Source organism: Salvelinus fontinalis, chromosome 38 (assembly GCF_029448725.1).
Source record: "Salvelinus fontinalis isolate EN_2023a chromosome 38, ASM2944872v1, whole genome shotgun sequence".
NCBI classification, from domain to species: domain Eukaryota; kingdom Metazoa; phylum Chordata; class Actinopteri; order Salmoniformes; family Salmonidae; genus Salvelinus; species Salvelinus fontinalis.
Window position 1 is genome coordinate 21,568,709 of NC_074702.1, and position 27,286 is coordinate 21,595,994.

Here is a 27,286-nt window from a genome sequence, read left to right on the forward strand (position 1 = left end):
ATAGGTGAAACGTTGTCTGTTATTGTTTATAGTGCTAGGTGAAACGTTGTCTGTTATTGTTTATAGTGCTAGGTGAAACGTTGTCTGTTATTGTTTATTGTGATAGGTGAAACGTTGTCTGTTATTGTTTATAGTGCTAGGTGAAACGTTGTCTGTTATTGTTTATAGTGATAGGTGAAACGTTGTCTGTTATTGTTTAAAGTGCTAGGTGAAACGTTGTCTGTTATTGTTTATAGTGATAGGTGAAACGTTGTCTGTTATTGTTTATAGTGCTAGGTGAAACGTTGTCTGTTATTGTTTATAGTGATAGGTGAAACGTTGTCTGTTATTGTTTATAGTGATAGGTGAAACGTTGTCTGTTATTGTTTATAGTGATAGGTGAAACGTTGTCTGTTATTGTTTATAGTGATAGGTGAAACGTTGTCTGTTATTGTTTATAGTGATAGGTGAAACGTTGTCTGTTATTGTTTATAGTGATAGGTGAAACGTTGTCTGTTATTGTTTATAGTGCACGGTGTAACTTCTTCTGTTATTGTTTATAGTGCACGGTGTAACTTCTTCTGTTATTGTTTATAGTGCACGGTGTAACTTCTTCTGTTATTGTTTATAGTGCACGGTGTAACTTCTTCTGTTATTGTTTATAGTGCACGGTGTAACTTCTTCTGTTATTGTTTATAGTGATAGGTGAAACGTTGTCTGTTATTGTTTATAGTGCTAGGTGTAACTTCTTCTGTTATTGTTTATAGTGATAGGTGAAACATTGGGCGCCCAAAGAAGACACAGAGAACAGCGAAGTTCGCTGGAGATGTACTGTTGAAGCCCTTTGCTTCACTAGGAGCTGGAAGGAATGAGTCAAGTAAGTCAAGGGTATGTGTTCCCAAACTATTTATAGTCTCATACCCCTTCAAACATTCAACCTCCACCTGCATACCCCCTCTAGCACCATGGTCAGCGCACCTTCAAATGTTGTTTTTTGCCATAATTGTAATCCTGCCACACACACACTATATGATACATTTATTAAACATAAGAATGAGTGTGAGTTTTTGTCACAACCCGGCTCGTGGGAAGTGACAAAGAGCTCTTATTGGACCAGGGCACAAATCATAATATAATAATGATCAATAATTTTGCTCTTTATTTAACCATCTTACATATAATACCTTATTTGTTCATCGAAAATGGTGAATAACTCACCACGTGTTAATGAGAAGGGAGTGCTTGAAAGGACGCACATAACTCTGCAATGTTGGGTTGTATTGGAGAGAGTCTCAGTCTTAAATCATTTCCCACACACGGTCTATGCCTTTATTTAGTTTTCATGCTAGTGAGGGCCAGGAATCTACTCTCACATAGGTACGTGTTTGCAAAGGGCATCAGTGTAACGGGCTTCCTCCTTCTCCTCATCCGAAGAGGAGTAGCAGGGATTTGACCAAAATGCAGCGGGTTGTGAATACATAATGATTTAATAAACAAAAACAGAAGAACACGACGAACACTTGAATAATTACAAAACAAATAAACGAATGTAGACAGACCTGGACACGAACTTACATACAACGTGAAGAACGCATGAAACAGGAAAACAGACTACATAAAACGAACGAACTAACAAAAAACCGGAACAGTCCCGTGTGGCGTAACATACAGACACTGACACAGGAGACAACCACCCACAACGAACACTGTGAAACAACCTACCTAAATATGACTCTCAATTAGAGGAAAACGCCAAACACCTGCCTCTAATTAAGAGCCATACCAGGCAACCCTTAAACCAACATAGAAACAGAAAACATAGAATGCCCACCCAAACTCACGTCCTGACCAACTAACACATACAACAAACTAACAGAAATAGGTCAGGAACGTGACATAACCCCCCCCTCTTAAGGTGCGAACTCCGGGCGCACCAGCACAAAGTCTAGGGGAGGGTCTGGGTGGGCATCTGACCACGGTGGTGGCTCAGGCTCGGGGCGAGGTCCCCACCCCACCATAGTCAATCCCAGCTTACATCTCCCCCTACAAATGACCACCCTCATATTACACCCACTTAATCTTTTGGGTAACATCGAGACAAGGGGCAGCACCGGGATAGAGGGATAGCTCAGGACAGAGGGATAGCTCAGGGCAGAGGGATAGCTCAGGACAGAGAGATAGCTCAGGATAGAGAGGTAGCTCAGGATAGAGGGGCAACTCCGAACTGAAAGGCAGCTCCGGACAGAGAGACAGCTCTGGACTGAGGGGCAGTTCTGGATAAATAGCCGCTCTGGGCTGAGGGACAGCTCATGACTGGCTGACGGCTCTGGACGCTCATGGCTGGCTGACAGTTCTGGACGCTCATGGCTGGCTGACGGCTCTGGACGCTAATGGCTGGCTGACGGCTCTGGACGCTCATGGCTGGCTGACGGCTCTGGACGCTCATGGCTGGCTGACGGCTCTGGACGCTCATGGCTCGCTGGCGGCTCTGGACGCTCATGGCTCGCTGGCGGCTCTGGACGCTCATGGCTCGCTGGCGGCTCTGGACGCTCATGGCTCACTGACGGCTCTGGCAGATCCTGTCTGGTTGGCGGCTCTGGCAGATCCTGACTGACGAATGGCTCTAGCGGCTCCTGACTGACTAACGGCTCTGACGGCTCGGGACAGACGGGCGGCTCTAATGGCTCGGGACAGACGGATGGCTCAGACGGCGCTGGGGAGACGGATGGCTCAGACAGCGCTGGGGAGACGGATGGCTCAGATGGCGCTGCGGAGACGGATGGCTCAGATGGCGCTGCGGAGACGGATGGCTCAGATGGCGCTGCGGAGACGGATGGCTCAGATGGCGCTGCGGAGACGGATGGCTCAGACTGATCCTGTCTGGCGGAAGGCTTTGGCTGCTCCTGTCTGGCGGAAGGCTCTAGCGGCTCCTGTCTGGCGGAAGGCTCTAGCTCATGGCAGACGGGCGGCTTTGCAGGCTCATGGCAGACGAGCAGTTCATGCGGCACTTGGCAGACGGACAGTTCAGGCGCCGTTGAGCAGACGGCAGACTCTGGCCGGCTGAGACGCACTGTAGGCCTGGTGCGTGGTGCCAGAACTGGAGGCACCGGACTGGAGACACGCACTTCAAGCCTAGTGCGGGGAGCAGGGACAGGGCACACTGAATTCTCAAAGCGCACTTCAGGCCTAGTGCGTGGTACCGGCACTGGTGGTACCAGGCTAAGGGCACGCACCTCAGGACGAGTACGGGGAGAAGGAACAGTGTGTACAGGGCTCTGGAGACGCACAGGTGGCTTAGTGCGTGGTGCCGGAACTGGAGGCACCGGACTGAAGACACGCACCATAGGGAGAGTGCGTGGAGGAGGAACAGGTGGTACTGGGCTGGGGCGGGGAGGTAGCGCCGGAAATACCGGACCGTGCAGGCGTACTGGCTCCTTTGAGCACCGAGCCTGCCCAACCTTACCTGGTTGAATGCTCCCCGTCGCCCGCCCAGTGCGGGGAGGTGGAATAACCCGCACCGGGCTATGTAGGCGAACCGGGGACACCATGCGTAAGGCTGGTGCCATGTAAGCCGGCCCAAGGAGACGTACTGGTGGCCAGATATGTAGAGCCGGCTTCATGGCACTTGGCTCAATGCTCAATCTAGCCCTACCAGTGCGGGAAGGTGGAATAACCCGCACTGGGCTATGCACACGTACAGGAGACACCGTGCGCTCTACTGCGTAACACGGTGTCTGCCCGTACTCCCGCTCTCCACGGTTAGCCTGGTAAGTGGGTGCAGGTCTCCTACCTGCCCTTGGCCCACTACCTCTTAGCCCCCCCCCCCCCCCCCCCCCCCCACAATACATTTTTGGGTAGTACTCACGGGCTTTTCGGGCTTCCGTGCTCGACACGTCCCCTCATATCTGCAGTTTTGGGCTTGATTCTCCGGTCTCCAGCCTTGCTTCGTAGCTGCCTCCTCACAGGCCCCGTGTGGCTCAGTTGGTAGAGCATGGCGCTTGCAACGCCAGGGTTGTGGGTTCGATTCCCACGGGGGGCCAGTACAAAAAAAAAAAGTATGAATGTATGTACTTGTAAGTCGCTCTGGATAAGAGCGTCTGCTAAATGACTTAAATATAAATATAAATATATCGCTGCCTCCAGCTCAGCTTTGGGGCGGCGATATTCTCCTGGCTGCGCCCAGGGTCCTTTGCCTTCTAGGTCTTCCTCCCATGTCCATTTCTCCAAATAATTAAGCCTCTCCTGTTGCGTGTTCCACTGCTCGAACTTATGCTGCTTGGTTCTGGATTGGTGGGTGGTTCTGTAACGGGCTTCCTCCTTCTCCTCATCCGAAGAGGAGTAGCAGGGATTTGACCAAAATGCAGCGGGTTGTGAATACATAATGATTTAATAAACAAAAACAGAAGAACACGACGAACACTTGAATAATTACAAAACAAATAAACGAATGTAGACAGACCTGGACACGAACTTACATACAACATGAAGAACGCATGAAACAGGAAAACAGACTACATAAAACGAACGAACTAACAAAAAAACGGAACAGTCCCGTGTGGCGTAACATACAGACACTGACACAGGAGACAACCACCCACAACGAACACTGTGAAACAACCTACCTAAATATGACTCTCAATTAGAGGAAAACGCCAAACACCTGCCTCTAACTAAGAGCCATACCAGGCAACCCTTAAACCAACATAGAAACAGAAAACATAGAATGCCCACCCAAACTCACGTCCTGACCAACTAACACATACAACAAACTAACAGAAATAGGTCAGGAACGTGACATAACCCCCCCCTCTTAAGGTGCGAACTCCGGGCGCACCAGCACAAAGTCTAGGAACGTGACAATCAGTGTCTTAACAGTGCGATTTGCCAAGGCAGGATACTCTGAACGCAGCCCAATCCAGAAATCTGGCAGTGGTTTCTGATTAAACTAAATTTTCACAGAACCGCTTGTTGCAATTTCGATAAGGCTCTCTTGTTCAGATATCGGTAAGTGGACTGAAAGGGATAACGAATCCAATTGTTTGTGTCATCAGTTTCGGGAAAGTACCTGCGTAATTGCGCCCCCCAACTCACTCAGGTGCTTCGCTATATCACATTTGACATTGTCCGTAAGCTTGAGTTCATTGGCACACAAAAAATCAAACAATGATGGCAAGACCTGTGTGTTGTCCTTGCTAATGCAGACAGAGAAAAGCTCCAACTTCTTAATCATAGCCTCAATTTTGTCCCGCACATTGAATATAGTTGCGGAGAATCTCTGTAATCCTAGATTCAGATCATTCAGTCGAGAGAATATATCACCCAGATAGTCCAGTCATGTGAGAAACTCCTCATCATGCAAGCAGTCAGAGAAATGAAAATTATGATCAGTAAAAAAAACTTTAAGCTCGTCTCTCAATTTAAAGAAATGTGTCAATACTTTGCCCCTTGATAACCAGCGCACCGCTGTATGTTGTAAAAGCGTTACATGGTCGCTGCCCATATCATTGCATAGTGCAGAAAATACACAAGAGTTCAGGGGCCTTGCTTTAACAAAGTTAACCATTTTCCCTGTAGTGTCCAAAAGTCTTTCAAGCTGTCAGGCATTCCCTTGGCAGCAAGAGCCTCTCGGTAGATGCTGCAGTGTACCCAAGTGGCGTCGGGAGCAACTGCTTGCACACGCGTTACCACTCCATTATGTCTCCCTGACATGGCTTTTGCGCCATCAGTACAGACACCAACATGAGCAGCAGCTCCGTTTGGCTACATACGGACCGTTAGTGGAATTCCCGTGAGATAGTAACGGTTAATGTGATTGGATGTTAACTATTTGACTAGGCTACCTGCATTTGACATTGTGTTGTTATTTCGCTGAACACTAGATGGTTTAATTTGATTTTTGGCAGTGAAACAAGGCTACTAAAGCGAGAAAAAAACATCACCCAAAACATAAATCTATTGTTTGAAAATGTGAAGAAATGTTTTTTCTAAAATATATTCAAATTTGTTTTATTTTTTTAATTAAAAAAAAAAGTGAATCACATTTTTATTTGGCCTACCCCCAACGGCATTGCCAGTTTGGGAATAACTAGTCTAGTGTTTTGAGATATTTAAAGATTCTCCGGGTACTTTAGTATATTTTTTTGACAGTAGTTCTGAAAGTAGTGCTCACGAGCCAAGTGGTCCCCGAAAATTGCATGCTACGTCACATACTGTATGTGCAGATATGTGCCCCACGTCATTGTTCTCTCTCTCGCTCTGCTGTGTGTGCATCTTGCTAGCTGTCACTCAAATGGCGACGGTTTGTGGCTCATTGGCTGGAACTCGAATTGCTTAAGGGATGTCCCACATCGGGGAAAATGTAGGGAAAATGGCGGCGCACAGCTACCAGAAAATAGTCAAATTGGCGGTAATTCTGCTCTTAGATTATGCATGTATGAACTACACATCGACAGATCCAACCCAAAGCGGGAGGTTTAAAAAAGATTTACTAGTCCCCAATGTTCTGGAGCATGTCTTTAAATGCACTTTACATAAAGATTGATCTAATTAGCTTTTACAGTTGTGTACAACTCTAGTTATGGTCATGATGTAAGGTGATGGAACCACTGACACTTCAGCTTATACATGATGAGCGATTCACTGCATGAAAAAAAACAACACTGAGAGACATTTTGGGGGTGATATATATATTTCTTATGGTTTACAAATATCATACACTACCGTTCAAAAGTTTGGGATCACTTAGAAATGTCCTTGTTTTTGAAAGAAACCCCCTTTTTTTTGTCCATTTTAATAACATCAACTTGATCAGAAATACAGTGTAGACAATGTTAATGCCTAGAAGGCCAGCATCCCGGAGTTGCCTCTTCACTGTTGATGTTGAGACTGGTGTTTTGCGGTTACTATTGAATGAAGCTGCCAGTTGAAGACTTGTGAGGCATCTGTTTCTCAAACTAGACACTCTAATGTACTTGTCCTCTTGCTCAGTTGTGCACCGGGGCCTCCCACTCCTCTTTCTATTCTGGTTAGCGCAATTTTGCACTGTTCTGTGAAGGGAGTAATACACAGCGAGATCTTCAGTTTCTTGGCAATTTCTCGCATGGAATAGCCTTCATTTCTCAGAGCAAGAATAGACTGACGAGTTTCAGAAGAAAGTTATTTGTTTCTGGCCATTTTGAGCCTGTAATCGAACCCACAAATGCTGATGTTCCAGATACTCAACATTTGTGGGTTCTATTACAGGCTCAAAATGGCCAGAAACAAATAACTTTCTTCTGAAACTCGTCAGTCTATTCTTTCTCTGAGAAATGAAGGCTATTCCATGCGAGAAATTGCCAAGAAACTGAAGATCTCGCTGTGTATTACTCCCTTCACAGAACAGTGCAAAATTGCTCTAACCAGAATAGAAAGAGGAGTGGGAGGCCAGTTTTATTGCTTTAATCAGGACAACAGTTTTCAGCTGTGCTAACATAATTGCAAAAGGGTTTTCTAATGATCAATTAGCCTTTTAAAATGATAAACTTGGATTATCTAACACAGCGTGTCATTGGAATACAGGAGTGATGGTTGCTGATAATGGGCCTCTGTACGTCTATGTAGATATTCCATAAACAAATCTGCTATTTCCAGCTACAATAGTCATTTACAACATTAACAATGTCTACACTGTATTTCTGATCAATTTGATGTTATTTTAATGGACAAAAAATGTGCTTTTCTTTCAAAAACAAGGACATTTCTTCAAACTTTTGAATGGTAGTGCATATTTTTAAGCGTCAGATAGTACATTACACAAGATCATTTTCAGAGCAGAAATAAATATATTGCACTTACAAAATCAACGAAACAAAATCTTGTTAGATGTCATCCTGTATATTTAGATTACACTTAAAGTAATAATAAAAACACAAAAAAACATGACAAAATCCTTGCAGATCTATTTCCCATGGCATACTTTGAGTGTGCGTACACATTGTTCAAAATGGAAAGTTGAAAGTTACAATCCCCCCTCCTACCAAGACATGGCGAAATTGGCAGCTGCATACACCAGGACATGTTGAAAGATGGGGAGTGAATTCCAGATGTAGGCTATAGATTGAAGAGAACACCATTTGAAGACCTTTGTTAGAGTTCTTATGCGAAATTGTTTAACAATGAAAACACTTGCCTCTTTCAACTGAAAGCCTTAGAGTTAATGCCCTCACTGGCAATCATCATCTCTGATAGCACCTCGATAAAGCCTCCAAGTCCATGCATTGTGTAGGCTACTGAGAGTTGTCCATCAACACGTTTTCAACTAAAAAATCCTGCAAAACTCATTCCAACTCCAAACCTGCTGACTGCTTGTGGACACATGGTATGCAAATGGTGAGTAAGTGGGAACAGTAAAGTAAGCTAAATGCAGAATTAGTGCCCACAATAATATGGCCAAATTGTAGCCTAATTTATGCTTGTTTTTTGGCTCCATGTGATTGGTTTGTTCAGCATAATGAAATCAAGAGACTCAGCATTGAAAACAAAACCAACAATGAAATACTGTATTAGACCTTCACTTCCATCCAAGTTTGTCCCATTTTGCCCCGAAAGAGAGATCTACATAGTAAAAATAATTGTCAGGATGTCTTAGCTGTGAATTAGAGGTTTACAAAGCTGCCTTAGGTGTCATTTTCTTGCCAAAATAGGAACGGCATTTTACAATAACATTGGTTTTACTGTGGTAACAAACTGTATGAGACATCGTTGAATAGATTAATCAATCTGCAATTATTCTTTATTTTTAGAGTGTGGCACTACAAAGGTACCGATGCATACACTATGCGTTTTGTGTCACTATCTTAGCTTCTGTGTCATTTTGGTTAGAAGGGGCTAGCTTGATGAATCGCCAATGATGTGACGACCAAAATAGATTTCCCTCCCTCCCCACCCTCCTCTAAGGGGAGGCACCACTGAGTCATTATTTACAGGTGTGGACTTTCTCCCAGAGTGCTGTAGTGTCGACACAGCCTGAGACAGACATAGATCAGGCTACAGTAATCAGGCTATAGTGTGGCGCCAGAGGTTAGCTATTGGTTAGGCAGTGAATCAAGCTTCAGGCCAATACAGCAAGAGAAAGTCCATCTTAGCCTTTCAGGGCTGCAGAGTCTGCAGGTTTTCTCTCCCTCTTGGTACTTCATTGATACATTACTGATTTGCCATTGATTGGTTAGAGAAGACAATCTGCTGGTGTTGGGGATACGTTACGACGTAGTGTGATTTTAACGCTCTGTGACTTCGATAGAGAGGTCCTCCAGAGGTCTTCTAGGGCCCATTCACACGTGAGACATGAACAAACATCTCTTTTCAGTGACCTCACAAATCTAATTGGATGCAGTACATAAAAAGGCATGAGGTGAATATAAGCTTTTTGGATGACAAAGGAAACTGAAAAAGTAGTTTGAGACCCGGTTTGGGTCAGGATTTTTTTAAACAAATGTTTTCTGTGTTATCTGTTGCAAACAGCATGCGTCCTATGATATGGCACTACTGTATAATGTGACATTCGTCTTATAGTTTGTGTCCTGTGTGTGTGTTTGTGTAGTGTGGATATATTTATGTACTGCTATCAAACATGATCATCTTCCACTATAACTTCTTCACTGTACACGTGGCTGGCTTTTTAGATGGGAAAGAAACAATTGGCTTCTCTCTGTCTCTAGGGCATCTATGTGCACTAATCTGACTACCATGGCAACAGCCAACCTGACTGGAGGAGGCTATAGGATTCTGCCTGCAGAGGAAGCTTAACGGAGTTTGAGTTCAAGTAGGAGAGGAGAGATGTTGCCTCTACCCTCCCTGTGAGTTTTGGTCAGCAAGCTGTGGGAATCCTTTGACTCAGTCTAAAATGGCTGCCATTCCTCCATGCCCCAGCAGCTGGTGTGAAGACAGTTCTCCTTTGTGGCCACAAGCGGTGCCCAGGATTGGAAGTTGTGCACGCCCGTAACTTTTGGAGTCCCGTATTCTTCATTTTCCTCCGAAGCTGTGAGAGAACAAACAATTACCACACCCTCTGGTTTTAATGTCCGTAAGCCAGACAGTTCACTGGTTCTCCTGTCCATGCTTTTCTGGAGAGTGGGTGCAAAATGAATATTGTGACCAACAGTTGGAGGGCAGGGGCAAATGACAGTCATCACAAGCAGACCATTACATATTTCCCACAACGCATCACTGTGCATGCTCATCATTCCTCAGCATCTCTGTTGTTGATTATTTTTTTTTATACCTGGATCATCAGTTTTCATATCTGGGTCGTAAATGTTCATATGCAGGTCAATAGTGTTCATATCTAGTGTTCATATCAGTCTGTGGGTCTTGTGTCTGTTTCACCAGGTCCCGTAGGAGTCTGTTTCCTCTCCGGTTCAGCTGTCAGCATGCAGGACAGCAGCCAGGCAGCCTCTCCAGGTCGTCCAGTCAGTCGCCTCGGCCAGAGGGCTTATTATTTACAAGGACATGGTGGTGACGATGGGTGATGATGCTGAAGGGGACAAATCGGTGAGTTTATCTACTTGTGTGTGCAGGTGCGTCTATAAGCGTAGTTGTAGCTGATGAGAGGCTACTCGGCCAGGCAGTCACCCCAGAGGGAGTCATACAAAGGGGGTCATGACGGTGGAGGAGTGGCGCAGTCCCTGGATGGCAGCGTAGGGGCCCTGCTGGAAGTAGTGGTGGTAGCGGGGCATGTGGAAGGAGGGGAAGGAGGGCCCGCTGCCCTGCATGGTGCCTGCCAAGGCTGAGTGCGTCAGGGGCATGCCCAGCCGGCTGTAGGGGGGCAGGGAGCCCTGCATGGGGTGGGGCAAGGGGTTGGCCATGGAGGCACTGCTGGAGCCCATGGCAGAGAGGGACTGGGGGTGCTGGAAGCCTGAGAAACCAGAGGTGGCGCTGACCCAGGAGCTCAGGGAGAGGTTGTCAGAGGCGGTGAACGCAGAACCTTAGAGAGAGATGGAGAAACGCTTTTAGAGACCTCTTACTATAATACTGTCATTGATGTTGCACTACATTAACTCAGCAGCATTCTATTGGTCCATTTATGTGAATGACCGTTGTTTGAATTATTTTGTCAAATAACGCGGTAGTAGTAACACCGAACGACCCTCATTTGGCTCATTAGCATGATGTGCATCTTGTGAAACGTGTGTGATGACATCATCAGTGTGTGACAAACTCTCTTACCCCTGTGTGCGGCGTGGCCGTCATCCCCCAGTGTCTCCTCCTCACCTGCGTAGGTGCGTATTGGCGACCGTGCGTACGAGTGCTTGTGGATCAAACTCTCAACACTTTCCCTGCAGCAAAAACCAAAGAGAAAGGCCCAAAATATATCTCTATGTTCACTCTTAAACATATTGGTACATTCACACCAAAATATGGAAATATCCTATTCTAATATAAAATGTACATTCAGTCCAATATATACTGTATCTGCATTCACACCAATACCCCAAAACAACTCACCAAGATATATCATGTCTTTGCAGTAACCTATAACCCAAATTATATCTTTTATAGTTACACTGGTGACAGACAATGCTGAATGTACAGTATGTAGACAATAGATACACAATATATCAGCACACACAATATATCTGCACGCATTCAATATATCTGTATACATTAGGTATGTAAAAATAACGAGCCCATAACATTTTAGTTAGAAAGGCAAATGTACGGTCTATAAAATCCCAGTGCAACAAAATCACACATAATGTAGATAAAGATAGAAAAGCCCAGAATACACAACAACATTTTTCAATAGTTGTGATACCTCTTTGGAGCATAAAAGCAAAGATCCTTATTTTCTAAGTATCAAAGTACATAATTAAAGCAGTGTGTGTGTCTTAGTCTTAGTGTGTGTACTCTAACAAAAAGTGCATTAGTTCCTGTGAGTCTTGTCAGACAGCGTCTCAGTGACACAGAGAGGGACAGATATGGTGGTGGTGGAGGAGGAGGGTTGGTTGGACAGGAGTGGTCTGCATCACAAGAGCCATGCGTCCACATTAGCTCCCCAATTAAGTTAGGAAAGTGCAATATCTGTCAGCGGCGCAGTACAAATGTGCGTGTGTTTTTATCAGCTCTGGCCTGTCCGGCACAGAGGCCACAGTAGGCCACGACGCAGGGGGCTGGTTTCAATCAGTCACAGCAGCCAATCAAATTACACTGTGTTTTAGTGCAGTGGCTGACTCCAGACTAATGTGATTTCTGCAGCTCCCTGAAGATCAATTGATCAGATCTAATTCACAGCCCTCAAAAAGAGACAGCCAGAAAGGGGGAGTTGGTTGTCTAGCTGTCTCTTGGTAGTCTTTGACTTTGCTTGTTTGGTTGGGAAACGGCCTGGGATGGTCTGATTTATCAGCTGATTTTGGCAATAGTGCTGGAATTGGTCAATCAAAAAAAGGTGTGTTTGTTTGGCTGTAGGTCATGAAATCCTTTGGATAGGACTGTGTGTATGTATGTATGTGTGTGTGTGTGTGTGTGCGTGCGTGCGTGCGTGCGTGCGTGCTAGCCCAAAGTTTATAGTAGGGTGGGTTGGCATTGCACCCTGGGAAGTCACTCAGATAACCACAAGATATCTATAGAAACAAACATTTCAGACATTTACTGGCATTGAAATAAAAACCAACACTATACTGTAACACAGTCCTTCATCTAGTTGCAAAACGAATTCAGTGTCCCCTCTCCTCCTTTTTCTCTCAATTTCTCTGTAACATACACACACGTATGCAAAACTGTACCACACACACACACACACACACACACACACACACACACACACACACACACACACACACACACACACGCACACGCACACGCACACGCACACACACACACACACACACATACACACACACACATACACACACACACGCATACCCCCCCTCCACACACACACACTCCTAATGAGCAGAAATAAATAAACAACACGGCATGTGCACTTGCTAATGAGTACATAGCTCCATAGCTAGCTCCTAACACAACTACTCTCACCCCTCTCTCCCAGTTCCATTCCCCTTGTTTATCTTATCCGCGCCGGACAGAAATAAACAAACAGGCAAGGACATAAAATTCCCTGTACCTCTCCATGTCCGTCAGTCGGGAGGAGTCTCGGAAGCCTTTCGCAAACGGGTTGCTGTCGATCTTCAGCTTGGTTATCTGGAAAGAAAGAGGCCCGCAAACAGATTAGATGCTATTTTCTCCTTTCTCTCTGTCTCAGACTCTTATCCCTCTCCCTTTCTGTCTGTCTCGCTCTCTCTATCTTTTTCCATGGGATAGCCAGACTAAACACACAAAGGGAGTCAGGGATAACCTGGGTGGCAAAACTGGCTTTAGACAGAGCTGAACACACTCCCTTTGCATGTTGTCTGTAAACCAGCCACACAACCCCCTATATTCAACATATTGTCTCTACCCGTGAACACTATCCAGCAACAGAACACGTCCTCCCTGGTAACCCCTGGGTCATGTTCACTAGGCACCATACGGAGGAAAGGAGGAGGGAGTAACTGTAGTCAAATACGAAACGCTTGTTTTGGTTTTACGTTGTGTGCATTAATAAATAAGACCCTGGTACAGAACAGTTGAGTAGTGATTTAACTGCTCACCAGCTGGTTCTGGTAGGCTGTGACCGCGGTAAAGACAGTCTCTGTGAAAACGAAGGTGCGGAACTCCTCTGACTTGAGGTTGAGAAGGGAGGCGGTGTGGTCCTTTTTCTTGATGATGTGGACCCGGGGCTGGTACTTATGCATGGAGTTTAGTATGATCTATAGAGACACAGAGAGGGCAAAACACTGGGTTAGATAGAGGAGAGAGAATGAGAGTGAGAGATGTGGAGAGAGATGACAGGAAGTAGAAAGAGAGAGCATGGTGATAGAAGAGGCAAGGTGATAGAGTGAGAGAGGATGACTGGGGTGGCAGTAGAGAGGAGTGTGAAAAGATAAACATGTTAACACTATGGAGTCTGAGAAATTGGTGAACGTGCAGTCACTGGAGAACAAACTGGATGAGCTCTGTTCAAGACTATCCTATCAACGGGACATTAAAAACTGTAATATCCTACGTTTCTCAGAGGCGTGGCTGAACGAGGACATGGATATACATCACGCTGGTTTTTTGATGCATCATCAAGACTGGATGGCAGACTCATGTAAGACGAAGGGAGGAGGGGTGTGTCTCTTTGTTAACAACATATGGTGCACATTCTCTAATGTTAAGGAAGTCTCAAGTTTTTGCTCTCCTGGGTTAGAATACCTCATGATAAGTTGCAGACCATACTTCTATCTATATTTTTCATAGCTGTCTATTTACCACCACAAACCCCGATGCTGGCACTAAGACAGCGCTCAACAAGCTGCATAGAGTTATACTCAAATAAGAAACACACATTCAGAGGCAGAGTTTCTCGTGGCCGGTGATTTTACAGCAGGGAATCTGAAATCCGTTTTACATTTTTACCAGCATGTCACTTGTGGAACTAGAGGTGACAACTTTAGATCACCTTTATTCCACACACAGAAATGCTTACAAGGCCCTCCCTTTGGCAAATCAGACCATAACTCTATCCTCCTGCTTCCTGCTTACAAGGCCCTCCCTTTGGCAAATCAGACCATAACTCTATCCTCCTGCTTCCTGCTTACAAGGCCCTGCCTTTGGCAAATCAGACCATAACTCTATCCTCATGCTTCCTGCTTACAAGGCCCTCCCTTTGGCAAATCAGACCATAACTCTATCCTCCTGCTTCCTGCTTACAAGGCCCTGCCTTTGGCAAATCAGACCATAACTCTATCCTCCTGCTTCATGCTTACAAGGCCCTCCCTTTGGCAAATCAGACCATAACTCTATCCTCCTGCTTCCTGCTTACAAGCAAAAACACTAACAGAAAGTACCTGCCTGGAACTCTACCCCTCACACTTACACATACTTACACTGACATCCCAACACACACATACACGTACACACACTACATATGCCCACACACACACATAATGTGTACTGTACACATGCATACTGACACCACACACACACACACACACACACACACACACACACACACGCACACACACACACACACACACACACACACACACACACACACACACACACACACACACACACACACACACACACACACACACACACACACACACACACACAAACACAAACACCACATACGCTGCTGCTGCAGCTCAGTTTATTATCTATCCTGTTGGCTAGTCACTTTACCCTTACCTACAGTGCATTCAGAAAGTATTCAGAGACCTTCACTTTTTCCACATTTTGTTACGTTACAGCCTGATTCTAAAATTGATTCAAGTAATTTTTCCCCCTTATCAATCTACACACAATACCCCATAATGACAAAGTGAAAAACAGGTTTAGACATTTTTGAAAATGAATAACAAATAAAAAACAGAAATACCTTATTTAAATAAGTTTTCAGACCCTTTGCTATTAGACTCGAAATTGAGCTCAGGTGCATCCTGTTTCCATTGATCATCCTTGAGATGTTTCTACAGCTTGATTGGAGTCCACCTGTGGTGAATTCAATTGAGACGACATGATTTGGAAAGGCACACACCTGTCTATATAAAGGTCCCATAGTTGACAGTGCATGTCAGAGCAAAAACCAAGCCACGAGGTCGAAGGAATTGTCCGTAGAGCTCCGAGACAGGATTATGTCATGGCACAGATCTGGGAAAGGGTACCAACATTTTTTGTTGCTTTGAAGGTCCCCAGAACACAGTGGCCTCCATCATTCTTAAATGGAAGAAGCTAGGAAACACCAAGACTCTTCCTAGAACAGCACTCAACCAATCTGGCCTTTATTGTAGAGTGGCCAGACGGAAGCCACTCCTCAGTAAAAGACACATGACCTTCCGCTTGGAATTTGACAAAAGCACCTAAAGAACTCTCAGACCATGAGAAACAAGATTCTCTGTTCTTATGAAACCAAGATTGAACTCTTTGGCCTGAATGGCAAGCGTCACGTCTGGAGGAAACCTGGCATCATCCCTACAGTGAAGGTGACAGCATCATGCATGATGTTTTTCAGCGGCAGGGACTGTGAGACTAGTCAGGATCGAGGTAAAGATGAAGGGAGCAAAGTACAGAGAAATCCTTGATGAAAACCTTCTCCAGAGCGCTTAGGACCTCAGACTGGGGCGAAGGTTCACCTTACAACAGAACAACGACCCTAAGCACACAACCAAGACAACGCAGGAGTGGCTTCAGGACAAGTCTCTGAATGTCCTTGAGTGGCCCAGCCAGAGCCTGGGCTTGAATCCGATCGAACATCTCTGGAGTGACCTGAAAATAGCTGTGCAGCGACACTCCCCATCCAACATGACAGAGCTTGAGAGGATCTGCAGAGAAGAATGGGAGAAACTCCACAAATACAGGTGTGCCAAGCTTGTTGCGTCATACTCAGGAAGACCAGATGCTGTAATCGCTACCAAAGGTGCTTCGATAAAGTACTGAGTAAAGGGTCGAAATACTTATGTTAATGTGTTATTTAAAAAAATTGTTTTTTATACATTTCCTAAAATTACTAAAAAACTATTTTTGCTTTGTCTTGATGGGGTATTGTGTGTAGATTGATGAGGGGGGGGGGGGGGGGGGGGGATTTAATACATTTTAGAATAAAGCTGTACCATTACAAAATGTGGAAAAAGTAAAGGGGTCTGAATACTTTCCCAATGCACTGTTTATCTACATATCTACCTCAATTACCTCGTACCCGTGCACATCAAATAGGTACTGGTACTCCCTGTATATAGCCATGTTATTTTTCCTCATTATTGTTGTTCATGTATTTAGAGTATTCCTCATTCATGTATTTACAGTATTCCTCATTCATGTATTTACGGTATTTATATTTTTATTTTATATTTGTTATCTTTATTTTTAACTTTGTATTGTTTGAAAAGGACCCGTAAGTAAGCTTTTCACTGTTAGTCTACACCTGCTGTTCACGAAGCATGTGACAAGTACAATTTGATTTGATGAAGAGCATTTCTCCTTTATCTGACTCCATAGCCTATACAGTGTGGCTGTGTGGCTATGGGGAGTTAGTCTGCTATACTCTGGTTCAGATCTCTAGGATTCACATCTAGATTCATACTGTATACTGTATATGAGACTGTACTGGGCAAAGGAGGTGTGGTATAGTATGGTGTCCTAAGAACTAGGAGTTCCTGCCTGCCTTCATCAACATTCAGCTAAAATTCTCACAATTGACACATCTCAACTTGAACTTGTGCATGAATAGGAAGCAATCAGCTTTATGGGTCTTTACTTGCGTCATGAAAATCAAAATCTCATGACATCATTCACATTGTTTAGCAAATATCTATCTGGTGTTGTCATCATTGCTCTCGCCTATAGGCCTACTCTTTTTATCTACCGAATGTGGTATTCGATAGAATAAAAGAGTAGGCCTATACATTTCGAGGACATGCCCTCGAAATGTAACGTGTTTGTAAATTCAAGGAGACGTTTTTCCGCACAACCTGTTGGGTTGGTATGGTGTAGGCTAATCAGTGTATGATGTTAGTCTAATAATGTTAATAATGTAAATGAATGGTGTTGCATGGGACACATATTCCATTATTGTTTTCGTTTCTGCACTATAGGCTTATTGTGCTTTAGTTTAGCACGTGTTTCTGCTTCTCGTTAAAATGTAGGCCGTATTAATTTCCCCTTCAGAAAAAAAGATGATTTGAATATGAAGAAAATATTAATTTAAATGATAAAATGCAACTGGATCTTAACAGGTGAAACAAAGCAACATGTGGATTTTAAATCCAACACGTCTCTGATTTACAGTTGAGAACATTTCATTTCCCAATAACATGTGAAAGAGATTTGGAAAAAAATATTTTCCACGCGAAAATACAGAGCAATTCTTTCAAAAATCACCTGCAAGTATGTTTATTTATTTAAACCGTTATAATCCAATCTAAACACAATTCCCGTACATATTTTAGAAATATCCCCCAAATTATCATTTTAATTTGTCAATATTGTTTACACTTTGAGATAATAATTATGAATCCAATATTGCACGGGGAAACTACCCACAAAGTTATATGATGAGGATAGCCTGTATGGGATTTTTCTCGGGTTAGGCGATACAGCCTTCTAGTCATTTCATGTTTCAGTTCATGTCAGAAATAACATGAATCTGCTTCAATGTTTCAATATCAATGACAAATCAATAACATACGTGTCCGTGTTGGTCCAGTTCGTTGTTGGTGAGCTTTACTTTCTCGAAAGACACCATTTGTTTGAGCAGCTGTTCCCCAGTGAAAGGAGAGTCAGGGTGCACGTATAACCTGCAGTATAAATACAATATGTATATTAAAATACATTTTAGAATTGAAAAGGTCCATGCAAACACAGAAAAACGTATTAGCATGCTATTCAAAATCAAAAGGACGGATTTGTTCCAATGCTGACCGTTGTCGGTCAAGTTAAAAAATACTTCCAAAATGTATTTATCTAAGCCATATAGTGTATTTGCTATCCATATACCAATAATTAGCGTCATTGGCTACTACCACATACCATTTTGTGAATGATTTTCACATTAACGACTCGTGCATAAAAGCCTCGCTGTGATGAGAGACGAGACAAAAAAAGTGACCCACCGTGCAGGCAGAGGGGGGTCCGCCTTGCCCGCCACGAGCCAGGACGACCTGTGGTAGGCGTATCGGTAGCGTTTGTTGTCGACCGGAACAATGTCCATCAGCACGATGTATTTGGCGTCCGGGTCCACCCCCGAGAAGGACACACGGATGGTGGGGAACATTCTTCTGTTGGAGGGGAAGAGAGACGGTAAACACAACGACTACACAAACCCACGCCAACCATTTTCGCTGAGAGATAAATATTTACTCAAACCTTGGCTCCAAGTAAAATATAAGATGATGAGAATCATATTTCACTGAATTCCTTTGTCCATAAATATTATCAATAGCTCCCGTTTTGTATGAGGTTTATATGTTTCCTTTAACTGTAGGCTATTTGATAAAACATGTTTTTGGCGGGAGGCATGTTCCCTATATTTTTTTCAATAGATATTCATGGGAGGGAGAATATTTGCCTACAATATATTTTGAACAGCATGACATTTTTCGAGGACAAGTATTTTGCTTAAATGATGTTAATATTTATACAAATGTTTTTATTTCTCAACATTTAGAGGTGTAAATTGATTACATAATTACCCTTAGGCTATAAACATTTCCACGCATGGCAGGTGCGCTACAATGATTTGTGGTGCAATTATCGCACAGTTTTCATATGTAAAAAAACAGAAATAACTGCCGAAATTAGTCCTATTATAGGCTACATACTTATTTAAAAAAATGTATTCCTTGAGCCTGCAAAATACAAAACACAACATCCAATTACCCTTTGCTTAATATGACATGGGTAATCAGATAGACATAACAGGATTATAAAATGTAGCTTTAGTTTGCGTGTTAGGCTACATTAGGGTATAATTGTCGTTCATATTTAAAAAGTAAAGTTGGCTAATAGCCTACGTGGTTCGATAATATAGTACACACATGCCTTAACATGTAACACTTTCTGTTTTTGCAGTGAGAAATTGACGTTTACCTTCCGGATTTAGTGATGATCATCTCAGTGCCGAGATCATGGAATTTGTCCCAGAGTTCCTTGGTCTCTAAACTGCAGGAGATTTTGGCCATCTCCTCGCTGGGAACGCTGGGGGTGGTGGGGATCAGCGGCTCTGTGCACACTGGAGGCGCGCTCCCGCTGAAATCTCCGAGCCCATCTAGAGAAGACAGCTCTCCCAAACCTTGGTTACAGGAGGACTTCTCCACAAATTGTTCTATGGATGAAAAAACGCCATGTTCAAATGCTGGTTTCAGTTGTTTATTTTTACTCCAGCTAAAACACACACACATATATATATGTTTTAGCTGGAGTAAAAATATATATATATATGAAGTCTATTATACGTTTAGAGCAATGTACAAACTCATAGCCATAGTTGTATAGCCATAGTTGTTTCAAAAATGTCATAAATTGGTTATTATTATTTAGCTTTAGAAAGTAGTAGAACGAATTATTGTATCAATTAACAACGAGCCTAGTAGCATATATATATATATATATAGAGAGAGAGAGAAATTCCAAAACAATGTATTGTATTCAAATAAGTTAAAATAATTATCAATACACGTGAGGGGTATTTGACAAATGCAAGAATATACATTAAAATTAAGATGTATGGTTTTTCTTATTGCTTTTCATTGAACGACATTAAATTAGCATACTACAAATTTAAATTAAAAAAATTCCTTACAATGACATTGTTCTGGCTAACAGCAATGTCCGGGTTATATTTCTTTGTCAGTAATTGCATACAGGTCTAGTCTACTAACCCATGTCTCCATGTATTCACTGAATGCTAATATTTATCTGACGAAAATGTTACATTTGACCCTTTTCTTGGATAAATTGAAAAGTAAACTTGATTAAATCAAATATTCAGCAACATGTTAGCAATTATCAGCAAGCACCACTACAGCCAACGCTGCATGATATTTCTGGATAGAGAAAACTCTGAAATAATGTTGATAGCTCTATTTCATTAGTCCATACACTTTTTTTTATTTTTACACTGGATACAATAAACGCTTCATTACATTTACATTACATTTAAGTCATTTAGCAGACGCTCTTATCCAGAGCGACTTACAAATTGGATTCAGAGCCTATTCAGTTAACCATGGGCCTACTGAATACATATTTTTGTAGGCCTACATGTGTAAAATCCATCAATATTGTTTTATGCTCGTTCAATATTGCTTTATGTTCGTATGTTTTTATTATTACTTATTGTTGTTGCAATGTCGAGATGGAACCTGCAAGTAAGCATTTCGTTGGACGATGTATATCCATGCGTATCGCGTACATACAACTAATACAATCTGAAACTGAAACGTTTGCTGAGTCTATGACCGGGGTTATGCACTGCCTGATTTTTAGACCAATATATTATGAAAGGTTATAAAAATATAGTCATGTGAGACATTTAAATGAAGGTTCTCAGTTATTTTCCCAAGGACCCATGGAACAGAAGTAGGCCTATAGACAACCCATAGCATAATCGTCAAGATTGATTCAAACAATCTAACAAACAATATAGCCAAGAAAAAAACTATCACGCTCGATTGTAGGCTATTGAAAATGTGAATTATATGTAAGGCACTGTGCGCGATCGGCTTACCAAGTGGCTTGATGGTGTTTTCATCGGTTTCCTTGTCCTTCGTTTTTCCACTTGACATGATAGCGGCTATCGAGAACGCGTTTGCCCTGGAGGAGAGCTGTGGCTTCGGGGAAGAGGTGTACTCCATGGTGAGAGTAGTACAAGTAAAACGTCCAAAAGCTCAACCCGCTCGCGAAGTGAGCTCTGTGGTTTTATTGGCAGGCTGCACACAAAAACGCTGAAAAAATGGAAGCTAATTCGACTGTTTTTTGAACAGGTATGCGCTTCGTCTATTACAGAACAAACTTAAAACACTCTCCGTTTTTGACTCGTTGAACACATTGTTAAAAACCGACTAATCGTTGTGCGTCTTCACTCCAGTGGCAAAGTCTTATCCGGACTGTTGAATCTTTGCACTGCTCTTAATTTTAGCCTACCCCACTCCCCTCTCCATCGCTATCGTGTGCAGCCAATCGCCTCCTCAGTGTCGACGTCACATACTGTCCTGCAAACTGAATCGAAGCCCAACAGCCTATTAAAAACACATTTTCTTCCGATTCCGACCATTAGCCCAAATCTAGAGGGAACCTAACCGCGACCCGACACTTCACACATCAAGAGATAGGCTGGACCCACTTTTTTGTTATTGCTTGATTCGATGACTTAATGTAGCCCATTGCGTGATAAGATGATATGTACACTCATCTCTAATTGAGAAAAAATGCTGCATTTGCATAATCGTCAATATGTAGGACTAAATTATAACTTTCGTCATATTTTAGCTTTTACCTTAAAAAAATGTATAATGATTTATTTCTGAAGTGCATCAGCAATCGTTTTCAATTTGTTCGCCCCATCAAATTCCCATAATGATCATTCATTTAATTCATTTAAAAGCATGGGAGATGTCCAGTGTCCAGTGGTCATTTCAACTAATGTTATACCTACCCATTGATTCTTGTACAGTATAGGCCACACTTTCTCACATAATCTATAATAATGTATACTGATTTGTATAGGCTGTGTTTTTTGTTGTTGTAATTTGAGTCCGATAAATGTAACGAAACCTTTCATCGGAATACGTTTATAATATGTCGACACAGTTCTTCAAATCCACAGCTCCAGAATTTGAGGGTTCATAGGCCTATACCTTTAAAAAGATATTTACATTTTTTGGCTGGATAATTAACATAATCTCATATATATTCACATTTCAACTGGGAGGGTATTCAAATCTGCTCAAACAATCTATTCTGCAACACATTTAATAATTTACTCAAACTGATTTATAATAATAGCTAGGATACAAACCAATAATTTTTTCTTCCAAATAGAGAGGGGAAGAGATACAGAATCTCGAGACACACGGTAGGCTATTTGACCCTGCAAGTGTTCAATGTTCGTGAGAATAGGAGGCCTATTCTCAGACGGACCACTAATGTGCAGTATTATAGAGTGCAGGGGCAGCACAGGCTTAATCCGTGCTATGACACACACCAATGCGCCCCTAATCTGCCCCCTCTCCCTTTACCCCCTCACCTTCAACTTTATGCACGTGGACTGGCACCTACATTTGTTTATTTTATCTGTTTTCTTCCGATTGGGCATTTTCTGGTGTGTTGTAGGCTACTATTTTTCTTCTCCTTCTCCTTTTTATTCTTCTTCTTCTCATTATTATTAGTAGTAGCAGTATTAATAGCCTATTTGTATTAATATTGTTATTATACTTTTATAGCATTTATTACAATGCTGTAATCACCCCAGCAGCTTTCTGTTTTTAACCAAAAGCTATAAAAACGTAAAGAACGTTTGTTTAAAGGGAAAAGGGGCACTTGCACAGGTGATCGAATAGTTAAAAAGCAGGCAATGCCCTCGCCTATATTCGGCCTGCTATAGCTATTGCCTGGGTATAACATGTAGGCCTGAACAATATTGTAATAGCACGTTTTCTTTAATAGCATATCCTACAGACAATCTGTAACATTTTCCCAAATAATGTAGCCTAAAAATGTGTATAGTAGGCCTACACTTAGAAAAAAAGGTTCTGGATATAACCAAAAAAGGTTCTATGCTTGCTTCATATATGGCACCCTTAAGGTTCTATATAGAACCGAAATTGGTTCCATATAGAACCATCAGTGAAGAAGAACCCCTGGGGTTCTGATCAAATAACCCTACAAAATAAGTCCATATATTAAGCTAACAATAGAACCCTTTTTGGTTTAATCCAGAACCTTTTTTTCTAAGAGTGCAGGCTTGGCTTAAGCTTTAAACCTACATTTAACATTGTGCTGAAGCCAAAAACATGTTTTTATTAAGATAGGCAGGCTAGAACAAAAACATGGAACGCTTCCTCGCCTGAGTCCCCTTCTCTGCCCCCCTCCCTGTCGTTATTGAGATCCTATTTTCGCATATCCATTCTCCCACTTGTCGCACTCACTGACGCATGTCGACTGCGCGCCTATAAATATAGCCTATATTTCAAAAGCGCTGACTCCGGTGTTTTCCGGGGTGGAGGGATCACCTCTCATCCTCAATGTCACTCACTCTCCCGGAGAGATGGGCCGGCGCTTACATGAACACTGAGGTAGGATATCCACAGGGCACTAAACCCATTAAGGCGTCTCCCGGATGCAAATCCGATGCTGCAGTTATTTAATAAGGGACCTGTGCTGGCAAATTTGATTACCTTGCAATTGCCAGTGGATAATGTGCTAAAAGCTTTCCCATTTAGCGTAACTCCTTACCGAATATTATTCACACTTTGGGGGCCGGTGGACCGGTGGCTGGAGGGGACTCTTAAAGACACAGCAAACCTGAGAGCATATTCAAAAGCTGCTGGTCATTGGTTATTATGGTTTTATAGGCTACCAGAAGAAACCAAGATGGACCTGTTGGTCCTTTCTCCCATTTTGTAGGTTAGTTTATATGACCCCCATAAGAATTGGAATATCAACACAATCGATGTGTTTGATTGATGATTGTAGAAGTATGTACTGTATAGGCTATGCATTCGTCCTTTCGATGTTTTGAATGGAAGAGGAATACAAATATAAGCAATATAACGTGTCAAATTCCCCAAAAATCTATGGAGGTCCGAAGGTGCGCACTTTCCCTCCCGTCCGTACGTCAGCTGTGATCCTCCTGCATGGTGGAAACATCAGCTGTGATCCTCCTGCATGGTGGAAACATCAGCTGTGATCCTCCTGCACGGTGGAAACATTCGCTGTGATCCTCCTGCACGGTGGAAACATCCGCTGTGATCCTCCTGCACGGTGGAAACATTCGCTGTGATCCTCCTGCACGGGGGAAACATCCGCTGTGATCCTCCTGCACGGTGGAAAGGGACATCCATTCGTAATTAAATATATGAAATATTTATAATTTGCCATGATTGAGTAATATTTTATGCACGCAAAATTGTCTACCCAAAATTGTGCATCAGTGATCATGAGGGAAGCATCTAACGGCATTTGCTAGGTACCTTTTCCTCGTACTGTTTATATAATCAATATGATCAATATTTTCATCTAGCTCATTGTTATTTGAGAATGAGTGTTTATCGCTCAACTAAGAAACAGAACACTTATGCTGCATGGTGTTAATGACGTTGACATTTCTCCCGCGGCTTCCGCAGAGGGCTTCCATATCCGTGCCACTGGGTTTCTTGCATTCAACAACCCACTGGGCAAAAACTGGTTGAATCAACGTTGTTTCCACGTCATTTCAACAACAAAAAATAAATGTGACGAAGTTGAATCAACATGGAAAACTGATTGGATTTGAAATAAAGTAATCAATGTAAGGGATTATTATTATTATTTTAACCAAATTGTTTACCTAACCCAATGACATGCTTTGTTGATTTCCTGTTGAATTCAGATTAGTTGAAATTTCAACCAAAAGTTAATCAAATGTAGACATTGAACTGACATTTGTGCACAGTGGTAAGGAACCAACTGGGTCGTTCCAGATGGCAATATACGAATGGGTGATATCTACAGATACAACCCTGGCACTTAAGGGATATGACAATTACAAGATTTCAACAATTATTTCGGTGGAGAGCTGGGGGCACATGTAAGGGTCAGTGGCCACGGAATCATATCATATCCCGGAGGAGTGGAATTTAGGAAAATAATCGCCAGTTGATTGAATTGAATCCCTCGATGTTAGAGCCACAGTAATGAAATGGATTGTTGTGGCCAACACCCGACCGGACCCGTTCACCGCCCCCACGATTTTTACCAGAAGACAGACCATTGCAACAGGGCGAATATTTGCCTACAAATGGAATACATTTAGACAGTCGTTTTTTTTATCCGTGTGCTTGCATGTCCATGTAAATCCCTTTTATCACACACCAGGCCTTTAAATACATCACTACCCAATATTCACCTACAGAGCTTGTAGGGTAAAAATGAACGCTTATTTATGAATACATTTGAAATAACGTGATAAGGACACAAAGGTAGCCTAATATTTAGCACGACTGTATTTATTTTGGCCTATGTTCTCATAATGTCAATAACGTGAAAATAACAGCCCAATTATTTTGAGTGTGTTTTGCTTACTCAACTAAATCATAATATGATTTAGTTGAGTTATTATTGGAATATCTGATGAATTAATGAATTAGCATTTTCATAACACTTTTCCAAATAAGTTTGAATGCTCTCTGTGTATGAGACTGGTATTAAAACATACACATTTATCCATCCATAAACCAGAACAGAAACATGCTCGAAATAGTGTCCTAAGACATATCTTGCATTCCAGCAAATCATTTATTTTCATTTGTGCATTTATCATGAAACGTTTTGAACCTATCACAAATCTTAAACTGTTTTACAAAAGAGGTGACCAAAAGAATGAAACATAAAAAATGAGTGTCTTTAACCCAATGCTTGCAGAGTGATTTGCAGTCTAACTGAGGAATCAGTGGTCTCCTTAACACCTGTTTAAGTCCCATGTCAAGAACAGAATAGATGTAATGTACTCTGTGAATGAAATACATATAATTTCCCCTGACTGCAGCGAGAAGACTTTGGTTAGCTTCTCCCTCTTGTTTCAGCAGAAAGCTCCCTCCCTCCCTCCCTCCCTCCCTCCCTCCCTCCCTCCCTCCCTCCCTCCCTCCCTCCGAGGCTGAGACTGAGGCATGCAGTGGCAGAGCGGTTGCCTCCGTTCATATGACTAATTAGAGAAGCTTCCCGCTGCGCTGTTCCTTTTGATGCTGATCCCTGGTGCTAATTACCACGTCCGTCCCAGGGCATGGCGGGGTTAAGTTCAAATGCAGGGCCTTCTCAAACCCTCTCCCCTGAGTCTTCTCCCCACCCCTGTCTCCCCTTTTTACCCCCCCCCCCCCCCCCCCCCCACATAGACTCCTACACCCCCCTGCTCTTCCCACTTCTAACCCCAACAATTCCCTGACCCTTTGGGATAACAGGATGGAAGGATGGATGAAGGGTGGATAAAGGGTGGGTCCGGGGAGGGGGTGATGGGGAATTAGAATATAACGGATCAAAAGTTTGATGAGGGGACAAGGTTTCCAGGGGAGTGTGTCTGAGTAAGGGGGAGGGGTGGGAGAGGACAAGGGGAGCAGTTGCCATTCAAGCAGAGTGAAGGAGGGGTGAGTTGGGCTTTGGTGAAAGGAAGCATGGCCTTGAGCGTGACTTTGATTCCTGCTCATCCTGCATGGCTAGGTGGATGGGTCAGTCTGGAGCGAAGTCACTGTGGACTGGGGCCACAAGAAGCGATGATGGTTGACTGTGATGCAGACGAATGGTGGCCAAGGACAAAGCATGGAGAGGTCTCAATATAATTCCTAATCTCTCAGACTTCAGAGCAGATTTATCCACATGTTCCTATAGGTGTCGCTCATGGTCACTATCAGCTTGGGAGTTTCTGGTGTTGGACACAGGGAAGTGGCATCATCTCGCTACTGTCAGGACAGTCAAGCTATAGACTGCGCAATAAGCTTCAAAGCTGTCCTTCTCACTCCTCACTCCTCCCCTTTCTCAGTCTGAATAATTACTCCCTCTTTCT

General features: G+C 43.0%; 1 protein-coding gene and 1 non-coding gene across 3 annotated transcripts; one reads left to right on the forward strand and one right to left on the reverse strand.

The window, feature by feature from the left end:
• Window positions 1-3,943: 3,943 nt before the first annotated feature.
• On the forward strand, window positions 3,944-4,019 carry trnaa-ugc (transfer RNA alanine (anticodon UGC)). The gene has a single exon. It is a non-coding gene; the product is annotated as a tRNA-Ala (tRNA).
• A 3,757-nt stretch (window positions 4,020-7,776) lies between these two features.
• On the reverse strand, window positions 7,777-21,672 carry LOC129837546 (T-box transcription factor TBX20-like). Of its 2 annotated transcripts, XM_055903831.1 has the most exons (9): window positions 21,263-21,672; window positions 19,624-19,858; window positions 18,648-18,812; window positions 18,224-18,332; window positions 13,605-13,763; window positions 13,079-13,155; window positions 11,461-11,487; window positions 11,182-11,291; window positions 7,777-10,939 (listed from the first exon to the last, which is right to left on the reverse strand). In XM_055903831.1, the coding sequence occupies exons 1-9, from the start codon at window positions 21,387-21,389 to the stop codon at window positions 10,599-10,601; spliced, it is 1,350 nt and encodes a 449-aa protein (XP_055759806.1). In that variant the 5' UTR covers window positions 21,390-21,672; the 3' UTR covers window positions 7,777-10,598. The 2 variants fall into 2 exon arrangements, with proteins under 2 accessions (XP_055759806.1, XP_055759807.1); XM_055903832.1 differs by lacking the exon at window positions 11,461-11,487.
• Window positions 21,673-27,286: the final 5,614 nt, after the last annotated feature.